General features: G+C 52.4%; 1 protein-coding gene across 1 annotated transcript; it reads right to left on the reverse strand.

Annotated features, from left to right (window-relative positions):
• Positions 1 to 655: 655 nt before the first annotated feature.
• Positions 656 to 4,267, reverse strand: GRIFIN (galectin-related inter-fiber protein). Its single transcript, XM_048321020.1, has 4 exons — positions 4,189 to 4,267; positions 2,678 to 2,757; positions 2,423 to 2,585; positions 656 to 1,996 (listed from the first exon to the last, which is right to left on the reverse strand). Exons 1-4 carry the CDS (start codon positions 4,198 to 4,200, stop codon positions 1,835 to 1,837), a joined length of 417 nt encoding a protein of 138 aa, XP_048176977.1. The 5' UTR covers positions 4,201 to 4,267; the 3' UTR covers positions 656 to 1,834.
• Positions 4,268 to 11,268: the final 7,001 nt, after the last annotated feature.

Here is an 11,268-nt window from a genome sequence, read left to right on the forward strand (position 1 = left end):
TTTTGTCTGGGTTTGTGCCTGTTTTGCTGAAGGCATGGCCATGAGAGCAAAGTTTGTTGAAGCCTTGGGTTACATTATGACAACCAGAATTTGAGTCGACTCCCTTGTCCCAGTGGTGATGGATTTATTCCAGGCTGGAGGAAGTCTCACCATCTCCAACTTTCCTGACTTGCCATCAAGACCAGTGCTACTTCCAAAACATGTTTTCTGTTCTTTTTTTGGGGGAAAAGATACCCTTTGGCACCTTTTTGCATTCCCAGTGGGCCCTTTGCTACAAGAACAGGATGGTTTCCTGTTAGCATTCTTTATAGGCTGGAAAAACACTAGAAACCTCTTAAGAGATTCATAAATGTCAGGTTTGTGGAATCATGTGTTGTGGTTTTCTATACCCACCTCTTCCTCACAAGTCCTTGAAACTGCAAATAGAAGGATGTTCTGGGGATGGCCAGTCTGAGCACTGAGAAAAGGCCGGAGCAAAGCTGCAACCTTCAGAGGTCTCATCCAAAAGCAAGGATGGATCAGGGCTGACTTCTTACTGAATGATTTCTCCTCAATGGAAAGGACTGGCAAGGCAGGATCATCTTTGCCTTTTCCATCAGGAATGTGCTCTGTCTTATACCTGAGGAACGAAGGAATGATTTGGGGGCAGCTGTAATTGCATTTTTGGAATAAGTTCCTGTTCAGATTTAACACTGTGACATTACGCTGTTTATGATGCACGTAATTAAAACAAAGTGAAAATAACATCTTTTACTCTGCTGTGGCCTGGAGTCAGAGCTATGTTGTGCTCCAAGGAAGAGGCTGCAAAAGAGAAGAGGGTGCAAGGAACAAGTGGATTGTTTTGAGAGACAACTAAAAAGGGGGAGAAAAGAAAACAATAAAGCAAAGGAAAGCCAGAGGCTATCCATGCATATCCCCAGGCACTCTGTTCGTTCCAAGCTTATCATCATTTCAAGACCTTGGTTTGCTCAGTCTCTGTTGCTGGAGTCCAGCTGCATTTCTGGTGCATGAGGGAGGAACCATGTGCTTTTATGTATCTCCTCAAGCTCTTGCCCTTCTGTGACACACTACACCACTCTGGGGGTCTGTCTGAGAAGCCTGGACTTGGCAGGACTAGAGCTGAGCAAACATCTCTCAGCTGGTGAAAGGAATCCCTGGTAATACCCAGTGATCCACCTACAAGGGACCTTCACCTTCTATTAGCCCTCAAAGCAAAAATGCAGTATTTTCCCAATGCCAAAATCACACAAACCTCAGCCGTGTCCTCCTGCCCTGTGACCAGCCCCTGCTCATGGCCAGGTGCCTGGATTGGCAGGGAATGAATGATTTAATGGATCTGCCGAGAGAGGGATGTTGCAGCAGGGATTTCCTTGGTTGATTTTATTTAGGCAAATCTGGTATCATTCTTACCCAGCTTCTGGAAAGAAATGTCCCTTTCCACCCCTAACATCCACATTCACCACGTGGCCAGCTGAGGACTGGTGCTCATTCACACCCTGCTCTTGGGCAAACACAATTTCTAAGGTAGCATTCAGGTGTCCAGACTACTCAAGACATGTTTTGATGTGCAGCAAAGAGGATCAGACCTACAAAGCCTGTTGTGCACCCTAAGGTGTAGGGGGAGATGGTCTTTGATGGGCTGGGCTACAGTGAGTGACGTGGCCGGGTGATGTCTTAGCAGCTTGTGATGGAATGACCATCCCTTCCGCTATGAGGACACATGGCTACCTCCCTGGCTGGTGGTGGCATGTGGAAATGGGGAGGAAATGATCCCTGGCTGGATCAGGAGCTTAAGGGGGAATGGTCTGTGAGAGAGTCCCAACTCTGGTTTCTACTAAAGACCTCGTTTGGTGATTTCCACTGAAGAAATGTCAATATCATTGAGAATCTGCAGCTTGGTGATGGATGAAAGATTCTTCTGCCGATGCTTGTACTGCAGGACTTTGTTTTCATTGATGAAAATGTGGAAATAGTCCTGGTCAGAGTAGATTTCAACCTGAAAGAGAGACTGTGTTAGGTTCATGTGGCCTTACTGGACCTTGCTTCCATCATGTCAGTGAACTTCTGGATCTGTCCACCCACTTCAAATCCTGCCAGAGCTGACACACAGGCTGCTCACCCCCACTCTGGGCAAAAGGAGAGAATAACTGAGATTTTTGTTTCATGATAACAAAATCTGGTGGTAATGCAAAACCTAAATTGAAAACAAATGCAGCATCCAGGGATTATTGCTGGAGCTCTGCATGTCTGTGCCAGAGCTGGTTATAAATCACCAGGTTATAACAGAATTACTAGCAGGAGACAAAGCCAGAGAAGGGGTGTTGCTGGGTATGGTGCTGGCAGGAAATATTGGGAGCACCCCAATATTTGCTGGGTTATTCCAGTTACACCTGAGGAGACCTGTGGGGTGACACGGGGTTACCTGAAAGGGTTCCTTTGCTTTGAAAGGGAAAGTGTTGTTAACCTCTTCCTGCCCCCAGTGGCTGTTGAGAAAAGAGTTGCAGACGATTCTGGAGCTGGAGAAGCGAGGGTTAAAGTGGAGAGCGATTTGGTCTCCAGGATCAGAGAGCAAATTAATTTCAAACCTAAGACAGTGAGAGAAAAGTGATGGAGAGCTGTGGAACGATGATGCTGGCCCTCGTGAGCCATGAGAGCTGCGAGCAGAGTGTGTCCTTACATGCTTGAGCTGGAACTGGTCTCGCCCTGGACCACGATGCTCCATCCAGGACAGATTCCCTCTGGGTGCAGGGCCTCGAACTGCAGACAAGGAGCAGGACACAGAAAGGTGGCAGAGATGCAGTGCCCCACTCAGTCCTTACACTTCTTTCTCACCTTTTCATTGTCATCTTCTTTCTCTCCCCTTCCCATACAGGCACACTCTCTATCCCCGTCTTTTTCTTGATCCTAAATAACCTCAGGGACTCTAAACTGATAAGAAATCAAGTCTCTATGACACCGAGTTGATGAGGTGGGATTTGTTGTCCCCAAGGTCTTTTGTAAAGAGCTGAGCGGGATCAGAGAGCAAAAATTAAAGAAGAACTTGTATGCCTTCGTTATTGTCAGGACACAAAGATATTCTGCTTCTCTCTGCACCTGAGCAAAACAAAATCTGAAGCAGAAAACTTTGTGATGCTTTGAAGCAGAGGAACAGGTGTAAAGTGACATCCAGTCTGAGCTCATCCAGCATTACACGGCTGATTCTTCCCCCAAGTTCCTGCCTGATCCCCTGTTCCACGTGCTCTCCCCATCTCCAAGGTTAAACTTGCATAAAATGAGCTGGAAAATGTTCCTTTCTGAATAATTCATAGTTTTATTAAATAAATCGTTTTAATAAGAAGTTCTTGCCATTTCACCCCACTTTTTTTTCTAGCACTCTAATGATCTTGCATTTCTAAGCATCCCCTCTTGCAAACTTACTGCTCACATTGGAAGAATTTCCCCAGCCTTGACATCTCCACTGTCAGTTGTGTGCCTGTTTCTCCCTTCCTATAGCTCAGGACTTCCACTCCCCTGTTTCTTTGTCTGTCATGAGTTCCTATTTCGAATGCTTTTTTGGGATATACATACTTTTGGGCAGGAGCTGAGACATTTGGTCAGGAGCTGGCGATGGCCAGCCTCACACCCTTGTGCCTGGCTACTTTAGGGGGGCAGCTTTGGGATCCCACACATGGTCACTGAAAGGCTCTGACCCGTGTTCACCCCTGTGAGACACAGGCAGCTGCTGGAGCTAAGTTGTAGTTTCAAAGAGCGAGTGGTGATGGCAGCACCCAGGTTCACGTTGCCTCGGCCCTTAGCTTGTCCTCATTGCAGCAACCCCAGCAAGAGACACACACCACACACAGGGAAAGAGCCATCCCCTCTTTGCTGCTGGCTGTCCCAGCACAGGGAGGGCAACACACAGGTCTCAGCTAAAACCCTCCAAGTGAGAACTGCTGCCATTAAAGCAGCATTACCCCAGACCAGCCCTGGTACAACCAAGATGAAAATCTGTCCTACTGCCCGCTACTGAGCACGTGAAGCTCAGGTTTGCAGACTGACAGAGAGGAGCAGCACTGTAAGTAGCACTCCTGTTTTTCAGGATTTCTACCTGTCCTGCCCTTCTCTGCCGCTTTCCCTTATCCACTACCAGACCCGTGCTGTCACCCCCACACAGCCCAGGCAGTGCCACATCCTGTCCCCAGCGCTTACCCGCAATGCCATCGCTCGCCGGCCCCGCGCTGCAGCCCCTCCCGGGCGCACGGACAGAGGGGTCTTTATAGACACTGCCGGCCAGGAGCCCACGTGTGCAGGGATTGGCATCACCAGCGGGCTGAGGACTCCTGTCAGAGCTGCCAGGCACGGCCGAGATGGGGAGCAGCAAATCCCGCTGAGCCCGGCAGGGTCAGCCCGTTCACCCGTGTGGGACTAATCCAGCCCCGCTGCTGCCCGCAGCGCTGGGCTCTGACGTGATGGAGCCGTGTGTGGCAGTGATCCAGGAGGGTCAGATCTGTTTAAGGCACGAAGGAAGGATGGGGACTCCCAAAGCTGAGGGAGATACCGTGAGTCATATCCACCTCAAGGTGCAGACAGAAGGGAGGTGCAGAGGAGAAATGGTGCCTCCGACAGGGGCTCGGCTTCACCCTGACCATCAGAGATTGCTTTCCCTCCCTGTTTTCTTTTTTCTCTCTTTGTGAGTCACAGCCTGGCCTGAAATGAGCTGATGCCAGCTCTGTCACAGCCGCTTTTCCCCCTTGTGGCGCCCCGGGGCCGGCCAGGCTCGGGATGCTGCTGTGCTGAGCTCAGCATGCCCCGGTTCCGCGTTTCCCTTCCCTGCTGGGGACAATACAGGGATTTGGGAGCAGGGTGAGTGAGGCTTTGTCCAGTATTTCCTGACATGGAAATGCACCAAGAAATGAGCAGCGTTGAAATGAATTTCAGTGATGAGGTGTTTTTACACGGGCAGTCAGCATGTGCTGCTAAGAAGCTGAGCTGGGGAAGGGAGGGATGGTTGTGCATCCCCTCCTTTCCACAGTGTAAATGTCTTAAAAACATTAAGCACTGTCCCCATCCGTGTATGCATGGGAGGCTGTGATGGTCCTTGGCTGGTCCTACAGGAATCCATGGCTTTCGTGGTTAAAACCCCCTTCGTGTATGGGCCACAGTGCTGGTGTTATTTAATGTTTGTTTTATTTCCGGCAGATAAGCAGAATGATAACTACTATCCCAGGCTCCGGTGCCCTTGGCAGACAACTAAAAATGCAATTCAGCAGACATGGAAGCCAACAGCCTCTCTTGGGGCTGAAAAAGCCAAGTCCCAGGCCAGGATTTGCCCATTCGGACTCTCACAAAACCAAACCTTGCGAAGCTGAGCTCTGCCGCGGTCTCCTTGCCCTGCTCCCGGCTCTCCAGGCGCTGTGCTGAGGAGCAGGAGCAGAGCTCTGTGCTACAGATGGCAGCATTGGGTCGTGCAAGGGAGCCGTGAGCCAGCAGCAGAGGTGCCGAGGTGGTGTTGGAAGGACAGGGACAGGACATCCCACCTGTCACTCCTTGGGTTGCTGAAGGACGATGAACATTGGTGTTTCCAATCTGTCCACCTGCATCTTTCCTCTTCTTATGACCTGAACCCAACATTGTGTTTTCACCCCCCAAATCATCACTCCCTGCTCGTTTCTGCTGCCTGCAAGGGAGTGCAGGGAGAAAGGGCTGCGTTTGAGATACTCACAATGATGGTGGGCAGAACCGCTGTCCTGCACGTAGGAAAGGAGGTGTCTGCAAGCTAAATAAGTGTGTCAACTTCATAATAATTATGTTAATGATATCAGTGGATGGGGGAAGGCTTGGGCACTGCAGGGCAGGTTGGGTTCAGGCAGGCTGAGCCTCCTTCTCAAAGGGTGAGTCTGGGTCACCCCAAGTCCAGACGGGTCTCCCAGAGCCTTTTCCCACTAGACCAAATCAGGGGCTACGATTTCCCCAGTGCACACCTCCATGCAAGGCTTCTCCAGACTTGCTCATCTGCTACCTGGCAGTATTTATACCTCCTCTGCAGCCATTTCAGCTTCTTGAGGGAATTCCTAAAACTCCCCCATGCAAGCAGGAGTCAGCCCTGTGCTTCAGCCATGCTGCCTTAGGAATGTGTTACCCCAGGAAGGTTTTGGGACACTGCTTTGCTGGCTCCCCCCCTTTCCCTTTCCCCCAGATCTATGGCTCTGTGATAGCTGCCTGCTCCTTGTTGCTCTGCTTGGGATCTCTCTCCAGCACTGCTGTCCACAAGGGACTGGTCATGGCAGTGCTCTGCCAGGGCTGGATGGTGTGTCTGCTCCTCCAGGCTTAGTGCAGGAGAGAAAATAACTATAAAAGCCTTTTGAGCTACCTTGGTGCCACAGACTGTGGTATCTCTCTATTTCTGCAATCTCACCCTGCTGTGCTTTATGGAACTGGCCAGGAGAGGGCTGGAGAGTGCAGTCAAATCCCCGAGATAAGTTATGAGAAAATTCACACATGGTTCTAACTCTAACTCTCCTCTAACTCTGGAAGAGTCTGATGCAACACCTGCTGCTGCTCTGGGACAGGGGTCAGTGCTGCAGCCTGAAGCTCTCAACCCTGCTGTAAGGAGACTCCAGGCTCTCTGGCAGCTGCTCAGCCCAAGCAGCCCAAGGCAGCTCATCAGAGAGCACCGAAGGAAAACATCACACCCTGTAAGGTGGCAAGAGAAACAGGGGGAAGCTGACACCCCGGCACACGCTGCTGGGTGCTGGCTGAGCCTCCTGCCCCTCACAGCAGTGTCAGCCCCGCTAACGAGAGCGGCCTCGGCACTGGCAGCTTCTGGGAGCTGTGTGTTTGTCAGATTTTCCATTCTTGGGCCTCCTGTTAACATGTCCCATCATCCTCCCAGGCAGGCACCGGTGCTGGGGAAGGGAAGGATATGTCCTCTCACCCAGCAGCTGTCTGGGTAGCTGCTGGGTGTGGAATTCTGCTTTTACTCTTGTGGCTGGTAAGAAAAGGAGCCTGGCTCTGTCCCGGACAGTGCTGTGAATGTGACTCATTGCAAGGGATGTCTCTGCCTCTCATTGCTCCTTCCCCACACTGGTGAAAAGGGGGAGGTGACCTCACCCCTCGACAGGGCCATGAACCCACACAAGTGCAACTGAGGCCAAGCCTGGAGCCGCTGCTGTCCCCGGCACTGCTCCTGCTCCCCTCTCAGGACTTCCCTTCTGCGGCTTTGAGGAGCAGGGATGAAAGGCAAGGGAGTGGAAACACAAAGCATGCCTGGTTTATTTTATTTGTGACTGGCCTCTGCTTAAAAGGAAACCAGCATTATCAGTCCCAGCACCGCCAGGTCAGATGAGTAAACGAAAGAGGAGGGTTTTGTTTATGATCGGGAGCTCAGGATTGCTCTTATATGGGCATCCCACCAGGCGCTGCCTGCTGCCACCTTGCTGCTGCTCCTGTCAGGGGATGGCCAGGCTCAGCCAGAAACTGAACCAGGGTCTTCCAGAGGTGAAAGTCTTGAGGCAGACAGTGGCTGAGATCAGGTTGTACCTACCCCTCCTTCTTTGGCTCAGGGCAGCTACATGTGCTGGGACAGCAACCTCCCTGCTGCCAGCACTTCCCAGCAGGTCTGTACCCACACCTGCCACACTGTTATCCTGCCAGGCTCCGTGAACTATGACTGTCCTTTCCTGCTCAATTCCCCAGGGAGAAGGTGGTAAAACCATGTCAGAGTAGGTGCCTTTGCCCTCACCGGTGATTCCAGCTGGAAAGGAACAGTGGGTTTGGGGCATGGCTGGTGCTGGTCCTCACCCATTGCTCCTGCTTCATGAGGAGCAGGCAGAAGGTAAACACACGACCTGGCAGAGCCTGGTGTTTAATGCCTGGGGTTTTTAGAGCCAATATTTGATCATCCGTAAATAATTGCCCTGCTGTATATGCAGGGACCTGATTTATCCTGCTCCTCGATGATACCTTCCAAACTCCTCGGGGACACATCTGTCTCCCTCTTCCTGGTGATTGATGGAGAAGGAGGAGAGCTGGCACTTGGCCTCATTGTGCTCCTCAGAGTCAGCTTGTGGGTGTACTGCTTGTCCCTCCACGGTGGTCTCTGGCTCAGAGCTACAGCAATGACAGATCCTCAGGGAGAGGGGGGTTACGTATGAACACTCCCTGCTCATTTTCATGTTGAATCCCTGGTTCCTGGGGAGTGGTGTCAGCATTGTCAAATCCCCCTTCATCCCCCATCACTAATTCTTGCCAATTCAGAAGTGCTTCCCAGCGGCTTCCCAGGTGAGGTTTGTCTCTGGGAGCCATGCTTCCTCTGTTTGAGCAGGTTTTATTCCATGCTGAATGATTTACTGCCCCAAAGCAGGGGGGGAGGACGAGGCACATCCCTGGAGGGGCTGCAGCTTGGCCTCGTGCTCTGCTCCAGCGCTCGGCTGCGTGCACAAGTAACAGCACGACCATCTCCTGCTGGTTCTCCCCCTGCAAGCTCCGTGCCAGCCCCTTGGCCAGGGAGCCCACGTGGCGACAGGCCTGAGCACGGCACAGGCGGGCCACACTCCACGTATCCAAGCCTTACCCCTGCCCCAGGCAGCAGCGCGTGGGCTGGAGCCGCAGTCATGCGCCCGAGGTGGGTTTGGAGAAGACGCAGAGGAGAGGGGAGCCTGGGGCAGTGGAAAGAGGGAGGGAGGCAACCTGTGAGGTTTTGGGGATGCTCTGGGGTTCAGGGAGCAGCCAGTCACAGGTGTCTCCGGTGTGCTGGAGCCCTTCTGGCTATTGACAGGTTTCATAGGATTGTTTGGGTCTGGGGAACATCGGAATTTGCGTAGCCCTGCTTTTCCACCATTTTCTATTGAGATTTATTAACATAAGGAGTCATAGTCAGGTTCTGACATCATAGAAACCTTTCCACGGCTATGTTTGATATCCCCATCACCCCTGAAAGCAGCTGCCCCACAGGCTGGGTCCTAGAGAAGGTCCAGTTTGGGGTCAGATGGTGACTGGCACCAAAGGAGGCAGAAAACCTCCAAAGAGAAGAAAACAATGAGACTGTCAGTGTCACAAACCTTTCAGCCTCCTCAGCTCAGCCTTGCTCAGCCCAGCCCTGAGTGACCTTTCCCAGGCAGAGAGAAGTGCAAATAATACCCAGGAGGAAGATGTGCCAAGGCCAGGGACAGCACAGCCCCTTCCCAGCAGGCAGCCAGCCTGGGGAGCTCTGTCCATGAGCCACCATCCAGCAGGGTGGCAGAGATGGTGCTGCCTCCAACCAGGATGAGCAGTTTTTCCTCCAGGCAGACCAGTGGTGGTCAGCACTGGGACACAATAGATGGCATCATGCCAGGCTCCTGGAGCTGCTGATAGAAATGTGAACTCCACCCCAAGGAGACCACTGGGGAGCTCAGAGGGGGCTTGGAGGCATTTGTGGGGGAGGAACTCTGGGTTTGGTCAATGAAAAGAGTTTAGGGACTGAGAGACTTGCAGCTCTGGGATCCAGAGCATGTCCTTCCTCTACCTCTGGGTATTTGACCCACTTCTTGCACCACCACTGCTTCCTTCTCTCGGTCCTGTTGCACTGAAGCCACCAGGGTGTCACCTGCCCTGCTGCATCAGAGGGACAGTGACAGTAGCAGAAGGGATGTAGGGTCTACTCCCCCTCCCAGCCTCTGGGAGAAGGTGGGATGACACAGGAGTGAGTGATAGGAAGGACATTTTCAGCCTGGCAGGGCCTGGCACACATACCAGCACCAGCAAGACCCCACATATATCTGCTTCAGGCCACCCAGTCAACAAACCCTTGAGCTTAGAGCTCTGGTCCCCTCCACATGGGCTCTGACCTTTGCTACTGGTGGCTGGGGAGAAGTGCTGGGTGTTGCAGCAACCTACAAGAGGCAGCTGGGGAGGAGGATGCAGCTTTTTGCTATTTCAGAGAGCAGGGAGGAAGAGGAAGGGCTGCTAACAAAGACCGAAACTAGAAAAATGACGATGATGACAAAAAACCCTGCTCCCATTTAGGGAACCAAATGCATTTGTTTCCTGATGTGCCCAGGATAGCTCAAACTGAGAAACACATGAGGGCACACATTCCAGCTGCTGAGTGGCAGCTCCTCAGGTCCCAGGGCAAGGGTGGAACTGTTTCAGCTGGAAAGCACCAGAGGCCCTTCCAGCCCCCTCAGTCCCTGACCTGCCCAGGGGCCGAGAGGTGCCTTTGCCCAAATGCCTCTCTCCTTTGCCTGGCTCCCCTCCATCCTTTTCCCCCGCCACTGTCCAGGAGTGGCTGCCTTGCTGTCACACCCCACAGCCAGGGACTGCACTGGGGACAGCCAAGGAGGTGGTAGCCAATGGCATCACATTTTTTGGAGATTTTGGGGCTCACAGTGGCGCTGAGGAATGAAGAGGAGGAAGCGTGGTCTCCCCTATAGCCATGTCTGCTGCTGCCCATCCTGCTGCCAGCTCCTCTGGAGCTGGAGGAGCAACAAGCCCACCTCCCCCTCATCAGCTCTGCTCCTCTCTGCCCCTTCCCGCAGCGAGGCTCCCTGACCCCACTCCAGCTCCTCGTTTGCAGACAGTAAAATTGTTCTTCCTGAGACAAACAAACTGACAGCCCCTGCCCCAGGGAGCCTGTGGTCAGGGTGAAGAGATGCCATGTTATTTGGTTTCTTCTCTATTTTCATTTTGGCTCTTAGACTTGCAGATGGGCTCCAGCCACAAAGTCTGGAGGCAGATCCAGCTTCCAGTGACTCCTGACTTGGGTGGAGGCTGAATCCAGGCTGTTGATTTAGTCCCTCTCTATTTCTGGTGCTGGGTTTATACATAATTTGATTGCATACAGTTATGGATAGAACTAAGCAGAGCGTGAGAATTTCAGCAGGGAGGTGAAGGGATGCTTTATGAATGAAACATTTGTTAGTGCGAGGTTTCAGCAAGAAGAAGGGACACAAACTGGCAGGAAGAGTACAGTGTGGGGGGATGCCACGGGTCCTGCAAGGGGTTTAGTCCACAGAAGGCTCCACCTAGACCCACCCACGCTTTGGCTGCAGTTTTCCTGCTCACAGAACAACTCTGGGAATTGGGGTTGAATCCCATCTGCATCTCAGTAGCAGCTCAGGAGAAGCCAAGGCATGCTCAGGACCTGAGGACAGAGCTGCAACTCCAGAATGTGCTGTATCCATCTTCCCTGCTCCTGCCATGGCTGATGGTGGGTTTCCAACCCCTCAGGGCTGTGGAGCAGGCTCAGAGGGAAATGCCATCTGCTGCAGTCAGGGGCAAAACTCCCACTGATGGAAAAGGACAAGGACT

The sequence above is a fragment of the Corvus hawaiiensis genome, chromosome 16 (assembly GCF_020740725.1).
Source record: "Corvus hawaiiensis isolate bCorHaw1 chromosome 16, bCorHaw1.pri.cur, whole genome shotgun sequence".
Lineage (NCBI taxonomy): Eukaryota > Metazoa > Chordata > Aves > Passeriformes > Corvidae > Corvus > Corvus hawaiiensis.

Bases quoted from the DNA above. Each gene is read 5' to 3' on its own strand.
- GRIFIN (XM_048321020.1), bottom strand. The intron at 2,586-2,677 runs GTAAGGACACAC...TCACTGTCTTAG, and splicing joins ACCAGTTCCAGCTCAAGCAT to GTTTGAAATTAATTTGCTCT. The intron at 1,997-2,422 runs GTAACCCCGTGT...TCTCTCTTTCAG, and splicing joins AAGCAAAGGAACCCTTTCAG to GTTGAAATCTACTCTGACCA.